A 21,973-nucleotide genomic window follows, 5' to 3' on the forward strand; every position below is an offset into this window, starting at 1 on the left:
ACTGTTCCTTCCATTTCTGTCCTAGAAATCTATATATAATTGTAAAGGAACAATAAATGTCTACTGAATGAATGAGCCTTAAAACTTTGATTAAATCATGGTTCCCTCACTTGTAAAATGGGGCTAATAATACAAGGAGAAGACAGAATTGCAACTGCCTGGGAAGATATAAAGCATCATTCAAACTTTTTAACATTATTTACCAGACATGAACACAAATCTCCTCTTTCCAAAACTCAAGTTCTTATGCAGGTTCATGTGAATTCTGGTTTGTTCGGGTTTTCTATGTTTTTTGCTTTGTTTTGATCAGTCACTCCATTTTCCAGTCAGCTGCCATAGCCTGTGTAACTCTATTTTAACATGTAATTGTATTTAACATGAAGAAAAGCTTCATGATTTGTGCTACATCCAAAGGGCAAAAAAACTTTAGTTTGTGGGTTTTTCAGAGGCACAGAATTCTAGACCTAAATAGAAGCATCAGCTTAGTTTTCAGGACACAGTTCCTCTTCTTTCCACATTAAATGTGCTTATTTGAAAGCAAGATGTTCACATATTATAGTATCTCGGACAAGATTATAAAAATGCAGAGGACTGAACAGATAAAGATACATACCATCAGAGTCATAATTCAATCCCTGATATACATCTATCACCCAGCAGAGATACTTATTTATTCTTTATTTATTTAGGCCACGCCTGCAGCTTGGAGAAGTTCCCCAGCCAGGGATCAAACCCATGTCACAGCTATAAACAGAGCCACTGCATTGAAAATGCCAGATCCTTAACCCACTGCACCACAAGGGAACTCCAACAGCAGAGGCATTTTAAATCTACACTGTTGACCACAGCAGTCACTAACCACATGGCTATTCATTTAAATGAAATTTCAATTAGATAAAATTAAAAATTCAGTCCCTCAGTCACACTAGCCACATTTCAATGCTCAAAAGTCACATGCAGTTGGTGGCTACCAAATCATAGGGTGCAGACATAGGATGTCCCCATTGTCATGGAAAATTCTATTGGACAACACTGCCTTCAGTGAAAGAAAGTTTCATATCAGATTAGTGAGAGAATTCTTTCAGCATGGCTTTCGGACTAAAGTAATGAAAACAGTGTGATATTTCAGAAGAGGTAGTCAGGAAAAAAGGAAATAAGGAAATATATTTTTTTCATATGTTGATAGGATGCAGAAGTTTCCATAAAAATTCATTCTTTGAAGTGACTACTCTTCCATCAATGACAATTCATTCTGTTTAGCAAAATTTTTTCCCTGTAACATAGATCTTTTTCTTAAGATACATGTTCAACACCATCACTTTTGGAGTTCAGGTAAAAGGAGCAAACTTCTAAAAACCTTCCCATCTTAAAAGATCATTTTCTTCATATTTTTAATATATCACACTATAGTTTTAAAGTATTTTATCTGCTAAAATATATAAAGCATATTTTATTTGGGACTCTAATAGCTTAAGTGTTAATTCTATAAAATACAATTTTAGATACATGTTTTTAATGGCTTCTTGCTAAAGCTAAAATAAATATCTCACAGAACATTGTAAACCAACTATAATGCAAAAAATAAAAATCATTTTTAAAAAATAAAAACATAGCGAGTTCCCGTCTTGGCGCAGCGAAACGAATCCAACTAGGAACCATGAGGTTGAGGGTTCAATCCCTGGCCTGGTTTAGTGGGTTAAGGCAGTGCCGTGAGCTGTGGAGCAGTTCGGAGGCGAGGCTCAGATCTGGTGTGGCTGTGGCTGTGGAGTAGCCCGGCAGCTACAGCTCCGATTAGACCCCTAGCCTGGGAACCTCCATATGCCTCGCGTGCAGCCCTAAAAAGACAAAAGACAAAGAAATAAAATTAAATTGAAAATAAAAATAAAAATAAATGTCTCTGTATCCGAATTTAAAAGATGAAAAATTTATCTAGTACTAAAATTTGTATTTTATATCCATTAAGTAGGCTATTAAATACAAATATTTCTTTTGACACATTAAACTTTTAAAACCTGGATGCAAAGCAGTTTACAGAAAGTGTACAAATTGAATGGAATTTTCAAAGACTTTCAAAGTATAATGGTAATTATTTGCTTTGGGCTTTCTTGGGAGGCAAAAATATATTTATGTTCAAGTGCAAAATTAAAAAACAAAGGAAACTTTAATAAATATCACCTTCAATACAAATTTTCAGAAAGTGTTTGTGCTCAACAACGCCCTCTAGAGTCCATTATTACATTTCAACGTGAACCAGATCTTAAAACATAGTAATTCACTATTTAAAATAAATGTGATAAAGGTAAAGAATTTTTAAAGAACTTAAATCACAGTCATAGCATAATTTCCCCCCAACATTTTCAAAGTTCCCCTCTAAAAGTGCACGTGTGCTTTTTTAAAAAATGTGTTCAGGAGTTCCTGTCGGCACAGCGGAAATGAATCCGACTAGGAACCACGAGGTTTCGGGTTCAATCCCTGGCCTCACTCAGTGGGTTAAGGACCGGCGTTGCTGTGAGTGAGCTGTGGTGTAGGTGACAGACACGGCTCAGATCCCAGGATGCTATTGCTCTGGAGTAGGCTGGCGGCAACAGCTCCGATTAGACCTGTACTTAGCCTGGGAACCTCCATATGCCATGGGTGCAGCCCTAGAAAAGACAAAAAGACAAAAAAAAATTGAGCTCAGTCTGGCAGTGCCTCTTCAGTCACTGTTTTGCAAAAAAAAAAAAAAAGGTTCAACTGAAAGATACTATGCCTTTTGAAGTTTGAAGAAAGATACTATGCAAAGATCTTTACTCAAAACATATATTAAGATTTTTAAGTCACATGCTTTATTTCTAGTTGTCCTCCTTATGCCTAAATTTTAAGAACCAGTCTGTGTAAAAAAAGTTCACACAATATATACTCCATTAGAATAAGGTAAAGGAAGCTTATATTTTTTGAATACGTTGAAAATTTCAAATGGCAATTCATTGTAAGGACCAGGTTTTTTAGCAGTCAAGAAAAAGACTATGAATAGAATAATAGTTTCTACTATTTCTTAGCTATCACCCACTAAATTATTTTGCTTTAAATATTCATAGCTATACAGAGGCATAATGTTTATTGTTTACACCCACTAAACTAACTTGGAGTTTTACTTTTGCCTCTTAAAAAAAATTTTTTTTTAAAGCCTCCATTTTGGAAGTTCCTGTTGAGGCTCCGTGGTAATGAGCCTGACTAGTATCCATGAGGATGCGTGTTTGATCCCTGGTCTCGCTCAGTGGGTTAAGGATGTGGCATTGCTGTGAGCCATGATGTGGGTTGCAGACATGGCTCTGATCTGGCATTAGCTGTGGCAGCTGTAGCTCCGATTCGACCCCTAGCCAGAGAACTTCCATTTGCCACAGGTGCAGCCCTTAAAAAAAAGCAAAAAAAAAAAAAAAGTCACTGAGTTAATTCTTACTCCCTCTCTCAACTCTTTCTAAACTTGCCTGATGTCTCATAAACTGAATACGTCATCATGGAGGGGACAAAAGAAAAAGAATTGCACCAACCACTTTGTTAAAGCAATGACGTCAAAGCACTAGTAATAATTCTCTTTTTGGATCTTCAACAGACTCATAAAAAGGAGAACTTATGTACAGTATTCCTGCTTACGAGGTGTGAAAATAAGCTCTTTCTTTCATTGTAGAAACTAGCTATGCACCTCGGATTTTACCTGGATGTTACATCATCTCCTCTCTGCTGCTTATTACCTGAGCTACTTCACTGCCCTGTGTTTTCTCCACTGGAGGGCACAGTTAGCTAAAAGAAAATTTGGTGAAACCTAATTTGGTCTGTTCTACAGTTCCAGAAAAAGTATGGGTGGTAAATGAGGTTAAAGCTGCTCTCATAAAGGATGTTTCAGTAGTATTTCTGAATTTGACTTCTCTCTCTCTTTTTTTCTTTTTTTTTTTTTTTGGTCTTTTGTCTTTTTAGGGCCACACCCATGGCATATGGAGGTTCCCAGGCTAGGGGTCTAATTCGAGCTGTAGCTGCTGGCCACACGAGGCCAGGGATCAAACCTGCAACCTCATGGTTCCTAGTTGGATTCGTTTCCACTGCGCCATGACGGGAACTCCTTCTTCTTGAAAGCCGTTATAAAAGAGAATCACTAATTGGTTAACAGCTAAAACAAAAAACTATGGCCCAAACACCCCTGTCTATAAAGTATAAATAAAAGATGAGCCAGAAAGCAAAGAATGATTTTTTAAAAATAAATGGTGAAAATGACCCACTTTAGGTACAGAATAATCTAACGAGTAAGTGCAAACAGAAATTCTCCTCTTCGACAAGCATATACACGACTCCTGCGGCCTCAACAAGGCATCACGGTGAGGTCGTGAATCACTCCGTTCTTTTGTGATAACATAAATCATATGCTCAGCGAAACCAGTTTATTTTTATTTTTTATTTTTTGCATTATCATTTTAGAGATAAGCCAATAGGGGATGCTAGTCAGCAATTCATTTATAGCTGCCTTTGCTTTACAAACCTAATCAATGAGGAGGGTGCAGTTTCAATATGCTTAGGAAGATTAGTAAAAAGACACATTAAAAACTGCACTTCTAGATAAAGTCAATAAATGTACAGCTTTCAAAGGAGATTATAAAACAACAGTCTTTTGTAGTTTTAAAAATTGCTTTTGAATAAAACCATTTCTAGGCTTCAACTTATCAGTAAGCTTTCCAAGCTTTTATTGTGTTGAAAGTAAAGTGATAGAGAACAACTCTATGGATATTACCCAGGGAGTCATGTTTTATTAGGTCAAATAACAAAGGATGATAGTTTTTTTTATTATAGATAGACCAAATTAACTTTTTAAAGTAGCAAATGGGACAAAATAACTTGGGTGGGATTAAGTCTTCAAAAAAGACCATCTAGGAGTTCTCTTGTGGCACAGCAGGTTCAGGATCCAGCATTGCCCCTGTAGGGGCTTGGGTTGCTGCTGTGGCACGGGTTCCATTCCTGGCCTGGAAACTTCCACATGCCATGGGTACGACCAAAACAAACAAACAAACAGTTTTAGGTACATTCTAAAATGGACATGCATTAGATAATCACATCAAAAGAGACTTAGGTGTTGGTCCCGATAAAGGTGCAACAGACCCCAAAATAAATCTCTGAAGCAATTTGAACCTCACACAAAGGATCTGATCAACTCAGGAGGCAATTCTACTTCTAGGTTTCTAATTGAAAATGGAAGGGGAGGGGGGGAAGGCCTGATGTCTTGTTTGTCCATAACCGCTTTGTACTTTGTACACATGCTTCTAAACACAATTCAGAGACTCAGTATCCCTGTTGATAGACAAAGTGGGTATTTTTAGACATATTTGATAGATGAGATAAACGGAGTGGTTGACTAACGATTCCACAGCTAGTAACTGTCAAAGGTGGGAAGATGGTCTATGAACTCAGGTCTTCTGAGTCTGCTTCCCTGCTTTTCTGCCTAAAATGGAAATAACAAACCTTTACCAAACTCAGGCACTGCATGGAATACACTCAAACCACTCAAAAATAATGCGCTCCTTTTCCTGAAACATCACATGCTGGGGCTCCAAATTTTCTGTGGACTATAAGATGGAGCATATAATTGCGACAACCATAAATGATTGCTGAGCCAAAGGGTTCTGGAAAGGGACTTAGCACATCAGGCTCAGCCCGATGCTCATCGACAGGAAGGTTGCCTGACACCCACAGAGAACCACACAGAAGTTATTATTTTCCTCCCAAACCCTGCTCCACCTTTTTTTTCCCAAAGTCAGTGACCAGTGCCAGCATCTGCCCAGACACCTTGCAGTCCTTGACTTTGCCACTGCCTTCATTCTCACAGCCTATCAGTAAGACGAGGGCCCACGACTTCCAGCTCCCACCTCTCCCATGTCTGACCCCCTCATTCATTCCCTGCCTATGGCCTTGATCGGAGCCGTCATCCCACGCCTAGCTTTCCACACCCATCTCCTGCTGGTCTCCCAACCTCCTGGGTTGCTCGCTCCACCTCCAAAATGCCAAAGGAAACTATCCGAAATTACAAACTTGATCATAACATCTACTGCTTCAAATCAACTTTCCACTGCCCTTAGGATAAAACGAGACCCCCACACAGCCTCAAAGGCCCTTAGGACTGGCCCTCTGCCCATTTCTCTAGTCTTCTCTCTTGCCTCCCTCCTCCCAAGGACTGTCTGCCCAAAGTTCCCGAAGGTTTTCACTTTCCTCAAGGTCTTCACCCAGAGGGTCCTCTCTGCTGCAAAAACTCCCCTGTCCTCCCTCCACCCCCTTCACCTGCACCTGTTTCTCACGCATCAATGCAGTCTGCAGGGAGTTCACAGGAGTTTGAATCCCAGGGCCTCCTCCATTTACTCATATGTGACTTCAGACAAAGTGCTGACCTCTCTATTATCTTAGCTTTCTTTCAGTAAAATGAGGATATTAACAGGATCTATCTCATTGGATCATGTGAGGAGTAAAGAATCCACTGAGGTATTTAAGAGTATTTGGTGCATGGTAAGCTTTTCAATAAACATTGTGTCTTATTACCATTATTAACATCATCTTGTGTCTACTTGGCTTAAATGTTACTTATTTCATAGGCTCTCTTCCCATACCTTAGATCAAATGTTATATCTTCCCACACCTTGTATTAAATGTTACTTATTTCATAGGCTATCCTTCCTATGGTTTTACCAAAAGCAAAGCAAATTTCCCATGATTTGCCTCTTCCAAAAACCATTCTTCTTTGACTCCCCTACCCTCACCCCCTGACCTCCAATTAGTCAAAACTGGGCGACACTGGATGTGCTGCTTGTGGTGCTCACTGCATAGCAACATAGGGAAGCTTCAAATGTTCTCTCTCTCTCTCTCTCTCTTTTTTTCTAATCTATTTCAAATGCACAAACACAGAACTAGCCTAAAATAGAATCTCTATTTAACTGTCAAAATTATAAGTAAATATTTAGTAGAGAAATCATGGGAAGTCTTAACACTATTATAAACCAAACCCTGGTACCCAGAATAGCTATCTGGCTAGAAAGCCTGAATGTATAGTCCACTGCCTTTTTCGAGGGCTGGCCTGACCACAGCCCAGTGTTTCCCCAAATGCGTGATCTTCAACTTAATTTGTTAAAAACACATTTTCCCATGTTCTTTTCTTAAAGATTTTGATCTAGTGGGTCTGTAGTGAAGCCCTAGACCCTATTTTTAACAAGAACATCCGACTGATTCTTACATCCCATGGATATTGTCATGGCATAAAGAGACCTTTCGCTTTCAGACAGTATTTGAGGGACTCTCTGACACATAAGCTCTGGTACAGGTATAGCAAATTGCCTTAAAATAACCCTTATCAGAAGGCTTTGGCAGGAAATTTGGCAGGAACCTGGAGTCAGAAAACCCAGATTCAATTTCTTCTGTTATTTACTAGCTGTGTAACCAACCCTTACACCAGTCACTGCAGCTCCCTCTGGTCTCGGTATAGGACGTGGAAGTAACAACCGCAGGGTGGTTGTGGAAACCACTTGAGAATACTTGCGAAAGCAATTTGTAAATGAAGATGTCATCGTTACAGTAAAATTTCATTACTTCGGCCTCCTCTAGTTCGGAAGGCGTGAACATCATTGTCTAACCCGTTGTGTTTTCTTCACATTATCTAGAAAGAGATCATCCCTTTCACATGACAGGCAATGATACGTATTGGAACACACAGATCCACAGCGGCTCCCTGTTCCATGGTGGAATCATTGGACTGAATGTGCAAGATTAGGGGAGCTTGTTTACTTTATTAGCTCTGCTTATGTGACAAGACAGGAGTTTTAGTGATCATTAAAGCAAGCCTGGCAATATTTCTACTGGAAGTGAGCTTGGTGGTGAGCTGTTACTGCCAGGCATTACAGTAAAACCAATCTGGAGAATGAGGTTCTACATATTAGGAAGGTTAAAGGAATTTTAACTGGAATTGAAACTTCTAAAGGATACTATACCCTTTCCGGGCCATCTTGAGGAGCAGATCCTAAAACTGTGCATTATTTCCTTGGCCATTAAGTGTTCTCAACATCATCTGTAGTTAGGGCTATAGGAACAGCCACGACTATAGGTAAGAGATGTTGGATCGAGCCACTTAGCTTGTAACACATTGAAAAAGTCTTAATGTCCACGTAGGACTGTACCAAGAGCATGGCACACTGCTACTCTAGGGGGCTACAGAGATGAATGGCATGTCTTCAGGAGTTCAGGCTCTTGAACAGAGGGCTTCTGTCCCATACCAGTTGTGGAAATGTGTGATGAAGTCCAGTTCTGCCAGCTCCTCACAGTGACCACTTATCACCTCTGCCTGTCCCTCTCACGGGTTTTCCTCTCTTAATTCATCCCTGACAAATCTCTATTCTGCGGTCAGAGCCTGCTGCTCATCACTCCTCCCAGGGCTTTTAATCAGCCCCATCACAGATGCATCTCCCCCACTTCCTGTCCTTTGCCACCGACCTTCTTGCCTAGCCATGCTCTAACTGGATGCATGAACTTCAAGTCAGTCCCTCTTCCAGCATGTTCCCCAGATGGGTCCACTGAAGAGGACACCAACAGCTCTTCCAGTTTTGTTAGTCTATCATTAGTTTCTTCTGCCTCCTAATGAGTTTTCAGTTTTCTCAAGGTCCTTACAAGATGGCCAACTAAACTTTTGTAGATTATCAACCAATCATAGTATTCATTCTCTTTCCATATAGCAAAACAAACCATATATTCAATGCTGCATGGTTAGCTAGAGCAGTTATTCACTATACCCCTTGACCATTCGATGCCTTTACTACCAAAGATTTTCCAAGGAATTCAGTTCAATGTCCCCAACGATTCAAAAACCCCAAAGGCTCTAGAAGGCATGGGTTCATTCTATCAGGCCTTTAAGACAACAAAACTCCATTTCTGTCAACACATCCTAGAATTCAATTCTTTTCACCAGTTTACCTCAGCCTTACTAATTAAAAAGCTTTACTGAAACTTTCATTGGAAGTCTTTCTTACTATAAGAAAGTCTACTTGTAACAATTTTACAAAGACTTGAGGATGAATAGTAAATATATTACCAAAATATTTATTAAATCCGGCAAAGTGTTCGGTTTCCTACAGCAATTTCCTCACATGTGTATGAAGGAAGATTAACTTATTACCCTTGCTATGCAAAGATTTCTACCACTGCATTTCACACTTTCAAAACTATTATCCCAGCCTCACTATAAAAGTCCTGTAATCAGTCTTTGTTGAACCAACCTTGGTTTAATTTGAATCTAGCTTTTTGAGTGTCACTTGAGGTTTTAAAACAAAGAGGAAGACAGCTTACAAATTATTTTGTGAAATATAACCAAGAAATTATAAAACCAAAGCTGAACACCCCACCCCATATAATTCAAAGGAAATATATTCATTCACTACATATTATTTATTGTAAACTCTGGAGGGGCTTACAGTTTAGAGCAAAGTCATACACGTGCACATACACACACACACACACACACACACACACACGCACGACTGAAACGGTAAAGTGTGAAAAAGCCCACGAAAAAGAACAAAACAAGCACTATCAGAGTTTCCATGAGAACATGACGACTTCCAGCTGGGCAGCTGCCTGGAAAAATTCATAATCTGGACTCTGAAAAGCAGGTAGAATTTCATGAACAGAAGGAGTAAAGAGTGAGCAACAGAAGAAAGAGAATGCCAGGCAGAATGAGATCAACATTCAACAAGCACTGAAACTTTTAAATATCTCTGCACAAGCAAAGAGACACAGAGGCAGAAAGAAGCGGGCAACTACAGGCATGTCTGGGACACATAAAGTCATCCAGGGCTAAGGGTCAAATCGGAGCTGCAGCTGCAGGCCTACACCACGGCCGCAGCACCACCGGACTTGGGCCACATGGTCCACCTACACATCTTGTGGCAACACCGGATCTTTAACCTACTCAGCAAGGCCTGGGATCAAACCCACATCCTCACAGACACTATGTCAGTTTCTTAACCCATGGAGCCACAATGGGAACTCCTGTTTTTAGACTAAATAATTTCATTTTTTGAGGTGGGGAGACTGCTAATATATCTTAGATTTTTAACTCATGATTTAAGAGGATGTAGAAAGAGAAGATAATTGCCCTCAAAAAAAAAAATATGATCCCTCAAAAATACTGGAATTCCTAAATATTTTCATTCATTCAACAGTTATGTATGAGCACTTATTACAGGCAGGCTCTGATCTAGGTGCTTGAGATACATAAGTGAACAAAGAAGACAGATATTGGCTTTAGGGTGCTTCCCTTCTAACAGGGAAATAAACAAAAAATATCATAAAGGAGCAGAGTATACAGTACGGGAGATGGTGACAAGTGCTATGACAAGAGGGACAAGCAGGGCAAGGTAAGAGGAATCAGAAGAGGGGAGGAGGAGATTGGAGGGAAGGTTTCATTGAGAAGGTGATTTCTGAGCAAAGACTCGAAGGAAGTAAGAAGACTTAGCCTCTTGCATTTCTGGGGGAAGAGCGCTCAGGAAGAGGGAATGACCAAAAGCCAGGGCAGCAATGCCAAGCATGTTCAAGGAAGCGAGTTCAAGGACAAGGGGAGTGTGGCTCGGAGGGAGGGAGAGAGGGAGGCGAGTCATGGACAGAGAGGAGATCAGAGGTAAAAGAAGGCAGGGGGCAGGTAGCTAAAGGCCTCATCAACCACAGGAAGAGCGGGGGTTTCCATCTGAACAGGAAGAGAAGACACTGGAGGGATCTGAGCAAAGGATCCCGCGATCTTACTAGAGTTTTTCAAGGACCACTGGCTGCTCTCTAAGAATCAATTGCAGGGGAGCCAAGGTGGAATCAGAGTGACAGAAGGCTGTTATAATATGAAGACATGAGATTTTGGTGGCTTACACTAGAATGGGAGAAGGGACTGGATTCTAGATATTTTGAAGTTAGTCAAGAAGAGTTCCTAAGGGTTGGTATATGGGGTAAAAGAAGAAGAGGTGAAGATGACCCAAGGTTTTGACCCATGTCATTGAAACGCTGCATAGAACCCAATTTTTCTAAGTCTATCATATCTTAGGTTCATTACGGAAAACTCTATTTCAAGGAGCCACTTAGTAATAAGTCCTTTCACAAAGCAAGAAGTTCTCCTGCGGTCGCATATATCGCCTCCTAATCAATCTGTTCCTAACTTCAGATTTCCAACAGTTTACTTACTGAGTGAATGACATTATTTCTTTTCTTTTTTTTTTTTTTTTTTGGTCTTTTTGCCTTTTCTAGGGCCGCTCCCTCGGCACATGGGGTTCCCAGGCTAGGGGTCAAATCGGAGCTGCAGCCAACAGTCTACACCAGAGCCACAACAAAGCGGGATCTGAGCCGCATCTGCAACCTACACCACAGCTCACGGCAACACCAGATCTTTAACCCACTGAGCAAGGCCAGGGATCAAACCTGCAACCTCACGGTTCCTAGTCAGATTTGTTAACCACTGCGCCACAACGGGAACTCCATGACATTATTTCTTGGTTTCAACAATCCTTTGCATCCAATAAGAGCAATGTCTACAAATTAAAAAAAAGTTCTTAAATATATGTTACTTGGTATCCATAAGAACACACAAAAGGGCACACGAAAACCTCCTATCACTATCATAATAATCCTGAAAAGTATCACCCTATTTGATAATTGAAGGAAATTATGCTCAGAGGTTAGCGATCTTCACCCAAGGTCGAGCAGCTTAGCAAGTAGCAAAGCTCACATTTGCTGCACTGACCCCAAAGCCAGTCTTCCCATTAGCACTCCTGTCCCCAATGTCACACTCTTGAGAGGCAGTAATTGGTTCAAAACTTTGTCGTTTCTAGCCTTTCATCCCTTCTGCCAAAGACTAGATCACTTGAAGAGAAATAACTTCGCTTAAAAGTGGTAAGGATAGCTTCTCAGAGACTGGATCGTCTCCCTGGAATTGCTGGTGAGAGACCAGGCAAACACACTGTTGCACCAGACAAAATGAATCATGAAACAACGCATTGCCTCTGATAAGCAATGTATGGCGGCTTTTCAACTATCACACCGTGGTTTTACGGAGTGACCTCGAGAAAGCGATACCCAGTTTCAGGGGTCACTCAGCAATGCTATTACCCAGTCCCTAGTTAAGAGTAAAAATTCCCACACCACAGTGATTAGATTTTACCCCAGAGAGAAGCAGTCTCTGAAAGATGATAACCAGAAAGTGCACAAAAATGGCCTCCCTTTACTATCAAGTATAAAGTTGCAATTTTTTAAAAGGCAATTTTAACTGAAATTATATGAATAACATGCACTGGTGTATCTCTGTGGCAATGCAACAACTTCAGGAGGAAACAAAGACTTCTGTTTAAAGCTCAACTCAGCATTACCCTTCTGCTTAAAATCCCTGACAATTGTTTTTGATGTTCTTCCATTAAACAGCCCTGCTCCCTGGCTCCTTCTCCCGGCTCCACTCCCATCTGACATCAGGCCTTCCCCTTCTGGGCTCCAGGCCCTCAGGCCTTGCTTTAAGGGGGCCCTGCTCTTCCCCATCTCAGGAGCTTCGCACCTGCTGTTCCTTCTGCTCTGTCTGCTGCTCTTCATTCACTTCCCTTCAGACCTCAGCTGAGTCATCACAAGCTCTCATAGAACCAAGTGTGTCTGCTTCCCACCCCTTAACAGGGCAGCTGGTACCTGACCCCCGTTTTCCCTCCCACCGGTCTGTTGCAAGGCCACAGCCAGTGCTCAGGAGGATCTGGATGGTGGGTAGACACACGGACGGTGCTGGATCACACTCTCCACCAAGAACGTGAAGACTCTACCCTCCCTGCCTCTCAGCCTTAATCGTGATCGATCCCAGAAGGCAGAGATAGATACAAATGGCTGTGACATTTTAATATTGTTATTTTCATGAAGGAAGAGCAAGAGAGAGATGGAATAAAGGGCCCACTGTGCTACAAACTGAATTCATTTGCTAGAGGCGACATTTATATGTTGAAATTCTAACCCCCAGTGTGATGGTTTTAGGAGGTGGGGTCTTTGGGAGGTGATCAGGTCATGAGGATGGAACCCTAACAAACAACATCGGTGCCCTCGTAAGAGACCCTGGAGATCTCTGGCCCCTTCTGTCATGTGAAGACGGAGCAAGACAGCAATCTGTAAACCAGGAAGCAGGTCCTCACCAGAATCTGCCAACACCGTGATCTGACTCCAGAACTGTGAGAGATAAATGTTTCTTTTTATTTATTTTGTATTTTTATTTTGTGGTCGTACCCATGGCATATGGCCAGTGATTGAATCCAAGCCATAGCTGCAACCCACTCTGCAGCTGCATCAACGGTGGATCCTTTAACCCAATGCACCAGGTGGCACATGTCTGCAAAAACCCAAGCCACTGCAGTCCTATATCTTAACCAACTGCTGCACAGCAGGAACTCCAAATGTTTGTTATTAAAGCCACCTAGTCTATAGTATTTTTGTTATGCAGCCCAAGTGCACTAAGACATACTATTTTTAAAAAATTTTTTAAAACTTACCCTTATCTACGAATGGCATTTAATGGCACTGGAACTGATCTGTTCAAATCCACTTACCCATGGATTCTGCTCATTAAATCTTTCAATAAATTTTTTTCTGAAACTGAAACAAATTATTCTCAACCAACAAAAACAAACAAAAAATTCGTCTTGAAGCTCATCACTCTCAACTGCACTAGCGAAGATAATCTCAGTTTTCTGACGATGAAGCCACCCAAGCAGTAACTTTTTCTTACTGAGCTTTACCTTGTCAATTAGCTGAAGTGATTAGCGTATGATGCTACGGAGGCTAACACTATCACTAAGAAGTTATTAAGCATTTATGTACCAGGCACTGCTCCATTTGTTTCACACAGAATGAGGATTCTCATTTACCCTTTGCAGCAATCCTGTGGGACACACATGGTATGATCCCCATTTTGCAGATGCAGAAAGTGAGGCTCACAGCTGTTTACTGCCTTACTCAAGGTCACACTCTAATTAAGTAGAGGAACTAGAATCCAAGTCTTGGTTTGAGTCTCCAAGGTCTCAGGTTTGATCCTTAAATAGGAAACAATATTGCAAAGAAAGAGGAAGAACGGGGTACGGGGGAGAATAAAAGGAGGAAGCAGGAAACAATGGGGACTGGTCTGAGGGAATGGGGAGATATTCCAGCTCAGAGCACAGAGGCTGTACTTCTAATTCCAAGAAACCACCCCCTTTGGTTTTTCCCTCCAGATAAGATCAGGACATACGTTTAGGTCCGATTCTCCAGTTGCATCTGCCTCCTCTCACACAGCTCTAGCAACAGTGCTTTAGGGTTGCCCTGCAAACTCCAGTCTGGAGAACTTGTTCCATTCAGGCCTATGGACTCCCTTTTCAGGGCTGAAGTGCAGAAATATCTTCAAGAACTTTTATGACCAAGTTCATCTGTTTCTCTACCCTCTACCACCTGCCCATCTTTAAAACAAACACACACACACACAAAGTACATGGAGTTCCCTTCACAGCGGAGTGGAAACAAATCCAACTAGTATCCATGAGGACACAGGTTCTATCCCTGGCCTCTCTCAGTGGGTTGGGGATCCGGTGTTGCTGTGAGCTGTGGTGTAGGTCACAGAAGCGGCTCGGATCCCAAGTTGCTATGGCTCTGGTGTAGGCCTGCAGCTGTAGCTCTGATCTGACCCCTAGCCTGGGAACTTCCACATACTGCAAGTACGGACCTAAAAAGAAAAAAAAAAATAAACTCACACACATACACACAAAATCCAGTTTAAAAAAAAAAAATACAGCACTATTGTGATCAACATCAAGAACAAACTCACCAGCAAGAATAGGTCTACTAGTTTCCTGAACGTCAACAGGGAGCATATTACGCTTGCCAAGCTGGACCTCCAGAAAGTCGCTAAAACCACTGGAGGATGTCAGAGGGATAAACAGAAAATAGCAGTCAAGGTCAGACTCAGCCATACTGGTGACAGTCAAACCCTTTCCTTTGTTAAGCACCCTGAGTGGTTTTGCAGTGTGTTCCCACGCATCAAGATTCATTGTTGCAAATCTGAAGAAAATCCTGAGCTATCCGATTCTAAAATGTGCTACCTATTATGCAATGCTTCCAGAAATACCAATCACGTCCAAACTTGAAAGTGTGCCTTAAATCAAAAAGCAATTAAGTTCCTAAGGTATAAAGAAATCCACCCCCAAGTACCCATGCAGTCTGTAAGCCAATCACCACCACACACAGCCTGTAGATGTGGCATAAGGGACAACTTGGCTTCGAATCTTGATTCTGTAACTCACGAGGTGTGGAACTGCAGACAAGAGAAGTCATTTACGGAAGCCTCTATTTCCTCCTCTATACACTATGGATAATGCAGCACAGTTCAAGGAGAAATTAAAGATAATCTAAGTCAAGTACCTGGAACAATTCATTCATTCAATAAAGGGTAGTGATCAATATTTCTTCTGGATTTTCCAAATTAAGTAATTCACATTTCATACATTCATATGTACCTATATAGTTCATGAGATACCTCAAAGCCCAATTAAAGAAACAGACCTGCTGTCAATGGGCCCTGGTCCCTCGAAGAGCCTTCAAGTATCTGAGGTAACTAGTCCACTCCTGCATAGCTGTCCAACGTAAAAACAGAAATTATGAACCACACCTGATTTTGAGAATCCTTTGATTCCCAAAGCTTGGCTAAATCGGGCCCATGTGGATGGATGGCCTTTCCACAAGAGAACACCAGCACCTCATACTCTTTTTAAGGCCTCACTGAATTAGGGAAACCCTAGAACACTACAGAGCCAAATGAGTTTCATGAGCTTTGGAAAATCTCAGGAATCTGCTAATGCAGATGTGCAGAGGGCAAAATGCAAAGGTAAAGACGCTTTGCAAGAACTCGCTCCACAGAATGGAATATTACTCAGCCATAAAAAGGAAGGAAGCCCTGAAATATGCCACATGAATGAACTTGGAAAATACAGGGCTAAATCAAAGCCAGCTGCCAAAAACTTCATACTGTAGCATTCCACCTGCATGAAATATCCGGAATAAGGAAATGTATATAGACAGTAGATTAACGGTTGAGGAGGGTTCAAAGGGATGGGAATTAGGGAGTGACAGCTGATCAGTTCATGGTTCTTTAAGGAAGATGAAAATGTTCTAAATTTAGGTTGCAGTGGTGTTTGCACAACCATTTAGAATACATGAAAACCTTGAATTGTACACTCTCAATGGGTAAACTGTACGGTATATGAATTATAGTCCAATAAAGCAGATTTTAAAAATCTAACTTACTCCACTGTTGGAGGATGAGGCTTTGATCCTTGGCCTTGCCTAGTGGGTTAAGGATACAGTGTTGCCATGAGCTGTGGTGTAGGTCACAGATGTGGCTCAGATCCCACATTGCTGTGGCTGTGGTGAAAGCCAGCAGCTATAGGTCCAATTTGATCCCTAGCCTGGGAACGTCCCTATGCTGAGCATGCGGCCCTAAGAAAGATTTTTTAAAAATGTAACTCATTAACTTCTTAGTGGATCCTTTATTCTTCGCTGCCTGAAGCAATATCCTTTCCTTTAAAAACCAAGAGCTCGGACTGCCATCTGAGATTTAAAGAGAAAATACCATGACTTTGGTAGTTCGCTTACCTTGCCCTTGCACCTGTCATCTCCACTTTATTTCAATACCAATCATTTAAGATGAACTCCAATGATGGAAACTAGCTCAGATAAATGCAAAATGTGTCTATACTCCAACCAAAGTCTACAGATTACATTCTTTGTTCCTCCACACCAATGATGGTTCTCTTGGAACAAATTGACCAACTTCATTCGCAATCTTCTGTTCATTACTTCCTACAGTGACCCGCAAACAACTTGAAGATCCTCTTTAGCGGGATCTCTTTGCTCTCAGAAGAAATGCACAAAGCATTGCATGACAATGGGCTGGCAAGAGACCCTTACCTACTAAATTGGCTAAATCCACCTGCTAGGGGCCTAGTGAAATCAGCGTAATTCACTTGAATGATTACTGGAGAAAACTAGGGAAGGGCTGACACAGGTCCTGATAAGATGTAGATAAATTAGAGGATGGGCCATGTTAAGGCTGGTCTGAAAAACCCGCTAGACTAAGGACTCTATGGTCTGGAATATTTTTACAGACTGCAAAGCACAACTGTATTTCAGAGATTTTCCAAGCTTTTTTTTGATAAAAGTGCCAGTTACTGTGGGAAAAGACAAAAAATGAGGACCCACAGTCCCTGCCTCTCAGATTCTAAAATCTGAGGGGAAGAAATTACTGATATAAAAAGATACTACCAAGTCAAACACACTTTAACATTATTGTATAATGCTAAAACTAATTGGTTATGGACAGGAAGATGTTAAATGAACATCAGTATTAGAAAGTAGGCAATGCCAGAGTTCCTGCTGTGGCTCAGTGGGTTAAGAACCTGACTAGTATCCATGAGGATACAGGTTCGATCCCTAGCCTCGCTCAGTGGGGTTAAGGATCCGATGCTTCTGCAAGCTGTGGCGTAAATCAAAGATGTGGCTCAGATCCCAAGTTGCTGTGCCTGTGACATAGGCCCCAGCCTGGTAACTTCCATATGCCGCAAGTGCAGCCATCAAAAAAAAAGAGGCAGTGCTTCCCTAATGACACCAAGTCCCCCTAAAACTGAGTTCCCTGATAGAGTTTATGATTATTCTCTCTCTATCCAAAACTTTATCCCCTTTTTCCCATTGACCTCAATCCTGTGCTAATTGAACAATAATCAACCAGAGCCAGGTGACTAAAACTGCCATTGCCAATAACATCATTAAAGTACTAAAATTGCTGTTGTAGGTGTCATTAACATACCAACTCAGGCTGTTTCTCCAGGGCACGCTGAGCTCACAGACCCCCAAGCCATGGACCACTTGGCCTAAGAATCATAAACCAGAGATATCCTGATTCCTGAAACTGTAATTAAGAAATGTCACAGGGGAATTCCTGCTGTGGTGTAACGGGCTTAGGATCTGGCATTGTCTCTGCAGCATCTCAGGTTGCTTCTGAGACTTGGAATCAATCTCTAGTACCACACAGTGGGTTAAGTGTCTGGCATTGCTGAAGCTGTGGCATAGGTCAATCCCTGGCCAGGAAACTTCCATATGCAGCAGATGCGGCAAAAAAAAAAAAAAAAAAAATCATAGAAATGTAAGTAGATGATGATCATCCCAGTCTCTTTCTTCCTATTTATTTATTTTTGTCTTTTAAGGGCCACACCTGCAACATATGGAAGTTTCCGGGCTAAGGGTTGAATGGGAGCGGCAGCCGCCAGCCTACGCCCACATCTCGCAGCAACGCAGCCTGACCCTTAACCCACTGAGTGAGAACAGGGATCAATCCTGAATCCTCCTGTAGAGTTGGGTTCTTAATCTGCTGAGCCACAATGGGAACTCCTATTCTTCCCCGTTAAGAAACAAAAAACAAAAATCCTAACTTCGAGACCAAGTTGGAATGGATCTGAGACTTGTCTCCCACTCCAGTTGTCGGAGTTCAGCGCCACAGGCACAAGATCCTGGCTTGGTTTCATTAATATGGCCTGCAACTAGCAATTATTCAAAGGTTGCACAAGATTATGATAAAAGTTTTGTAGGGCGTTTGTAGGAGAAAACTTAGCAGTATTACATACAAACATTAATTCTAAAATCCCAAAACTTTGGTTGAACAAATTACCTACTTTTAATCAAAATTTAACCGTAATTATGCAAGTGTTATCTCCGCTGGTTTGTTTTCCAAAAATTTCAGTTTTTCTTTGTTATTCAAAGAGTCCCTGAATTGGGAGAGAGAAAGCAAGAAGTAGTTTCTTTTAATATCCAGGCCACCACACGTGTGTAGTGTTACAAATAACTTGATCATTTCTTCTGCTTCCATACTTGAAAAGAGATTCCCCAAAACACAAACTGAACAATATTTCACTTTACCACACTGTGAGCCTCTCTGCTATATCCTATTGTTCTAGGTTAAATGTTACTTATAAATCTTGTCAGTATTTCCCTTAATTCATCAAACATCTTTCCTCTGGGGCCAAATCTTTTCAATATAAGTATTACTCATAAAATGACAATGTCACATCACTTGGCTTTTACTATGGATTCATATAGAAACAACTTGGACCATTTGAGTTATCAGCAACTACAGTCAATTTTAGATAGCTGAAAAAAAAAAAGTTATTCCCAAGAGTCTTTTTTGCTTTTTAGGGCCACACTTTCAGCATATGGAAGTTCCCAGGCTAGGGGTCGAATCAGAGCTACATACAGCTGCCGGCCTATAGCACAGCCACAGCAACTTGGGATCTGAGCCGCATCTACAACCTACACCACAGCTCATGGCAATGCAGGATCAACTGACTGAGCGAGGCCAGGGATGGAACCCGAGTCCTCATGGATACTAGTCGGAGTCATTTCCGCTGTACCACAACAGGGACTGCCAAGAGTTTTACTTATAAATTACAAAACTAATCCATCTTAATATATAATTTCCTAAGGCACTGGAGTTTTATGCAACTATTTTGAAAGTCGACAAGCAAGTTTTCCAAGCCAAACAACTAAGAACTTGAGCAAACCAACTGTGAAATTATAATTGATTACACATCACTTGCTTTCTCAACGATTAGAAAATCAGTGACTTTTTGGAGTTCCCGTCCTGGCGCAGTGGTTAACGAATCCAACTAGGAACCATGAGGTTGCGGGTTCGGTCCCTGCCCTTGCTCAGTGGGTTAAGGATCCGGCGTTGCTGTGAGCTGTGGTGTAGGTTGCAGACACAGCTCGGATCCCGCATTGCTGTGGCTCTGGCGTAGGCTACAGCTCCGATTCAACCCCTAGCCTGGGAACCTCCATATGCCGCGGGAGCGGCCCAAGAAATAGCAACAATAACAACAACAAAAAAAAGACCAAAAAAAAAGAAAATCAGTGACTTTTTAAAATACATATTATAATGTTAATAGCTGCTTCACAGATTCATTCCTACTTGAGATGTTTTCTCTTTATGTTGCTATCCCCAAAGTGTAACTTATCTTGCTTTTCCTACCAAGTTGTTGAAATGTTTTCAAGTGAATAAAGAATATAGAGTACCATTATTTGCACATCTTATTTGAGCCTAGTCTGAATGCAACCCCGAACCACCCAGCATTCCATAAAATGCTTTGTGAACATTTTATTATAAAACTGAAGAACAGGAGTTCCCATCATGGCTCAGCAGTAATGAACCCAACTAGTATCCATTGGGACGTGGGTTCGCCCTGGCCTCCCTCAGTGGGTTAAGGATCCCACATTGCCTTGAGCTGCGCTGTAGGTCGCAAACACTGCTGGGATCTGGCGTTGCTGTGGCTATGGTGTAAGCCAGCAGCTATAGCTCTGATTCGACCCCCTAGCTGGGAACTTCCAGAAGCCGCTGTGGGAGGCCCTAAAAAAAAAAAAAAACAAAACTGAAGAACACATAATCACATCTTTGATCTGTACCTCACTCAGTTAAAACAAAACAAAAACAAAAACAAAAAAACCTAAAAGAAAAGAAAAATAAGGAAAGAAAATCAACAAAAAAAGGCAGAGAAAGAAAAAAGGCACACGCAAAACTTCCCTGCAGATAATTTTCTCAACTTCTCTAATCTGACCTTTCCCTTCCATTTTCCTCTAACTAGATAAACAAGATCCATTTGTTTAGCTCACTCTTTATGGGAATACTTTTTCCTGCAAATGTCCTGAAAAAAAAAAAATTCTGAATTCTACTTGAAGAGTTACCGTTTTTGCAAAAGCAACAGTTCTTGCCACCCATTAGAACTCCAGACCAATTTAGCAAAGATTAAAAAAAAAAAAAAAAAGTAAATTATATGAAATAGACCAAACCCAAGGCTCCAAAGAGCAGAAAGTCTTCTGAAATTCTCTGTCCTCTTCCTTCACCCTCACCCCAAACAAGCAACAGAATGCTTTTCATCTTTAGCACAAGGCAAGTGTTCAAGCCAAAAACTTTATTTTAAAAATACTCATAAGGGACTAGCCATGTGGAGAGAGTGTGACCGAGCAAGCAGCCGGGCGACGAACTCCAGTCGGTGAAGCCGGAAAAGGTTTAAAGGTCACAAGATCCAGGGAGCTGGGGTCAGATTTCTCCCGCACCCACCAAGTGGCCCTTCAGATTCTCTGAGTTAGGCCAGCAATGTATTAAGTACTTAAAAACTCCACAAGTCTAAGCAAGCCGGAAGATGGCTCAGGGAACAGGCGGGTACGCGGAACCAAGGAGTCTCAGTAAGGAGGAGAGGGGAGCTGGGAACCAGAAGGCCAAGCGCTGGGCCAGGACCTGGTCAGCGCAGACCAGGCCCAGCCGGGAGCCGCGCGGGCCGCCGAAGGAGCGAGGGGGATGGCGGCGCTGGAGCCGACTCACCTGCCCATTCACCGAGCCACGGGCCGACCCCCGCCTCGTGACCCAAACCCCAGACCCGAAGGGCCGTGAAGAACCAGCACGAGATGCGCAGAGCCAGGTAGGCCACGGTGCTCGCGCCCACCCAGTACAGGAAGCCCGCTGCAGGCAGAGCTGTCTCCATGGCTTTCAACCGGGCCTCACTACCTTCGCGAATGAAAAAGACGAATGAATGAATCCAAGAAGAAGCGCCGGCCGTGACGGTGAAGACTACAGCAATAGGCGCTGCTCCTACAAAGATTTTGGCCTAAACCCCGCCTATGGCACCATTTCCGTGCCGCCATTGGTGGATCTGTGGGTCTCGCTGCGCGTACTTCATCAGCCATTGGCTGATTCTAGTTGCGCTGCCCCGCCCAGACTCCCCTTAGCTGTCGCCCACTGGCGTTTCCGTCCTAAGGCGGCTGATCGCTCACCTGCCAATCAAGCTTCAGCCCTGTGCATCGCGGCAACGCGCCGCAGGATTCCGCCAGAGCGCAGGACATCTCACCCTCACCAAATTGC

General features: G+C 42.0%; 1 protein-coding gene across 1 annotated transcript in view; it reads right to left on the reverse strand.

The window, feature by feature from the left end:
* HSD17B12 (hydroxysteroid 17-beta dehydrogenase 12) overlaps window positions 1–21,738 on the reverse strand; it is a 147,289-nt gene extending 125,551 nt beyond the window's left edge. Inside the window, exon 1 of the mRNA XM_047775945.1 lies at window positions 21,437–21,738. Coding sequence (XP_047631901.1) covers window positions 21,437–21,596 — 160 coding nt within the window. The 5' untranslated portion in view covers window positions 21,597–21,738. The remainder of the gene's footprint in view (window positions 1–21,436) is intronic.
* Window positions 21,739–21,973: the final 235 nt, after the last annotated feature.

Source organism: Phacochoerus africanus, chromosome 4 (assembly GCF_016906955.1).
Source record: "Phacochoerus africanus isolate WHEZ1 chromosome 4, ROS_Pafr_v1, whole genome shotgun sequence".
In the NCBI taxonomy this organism is placed as follows: Eukaryota; Metazoa; Chordata; class Mammalia; order Artiodactyla; family Suidae; genus Phacochoerus; species Phacochoerus africanus.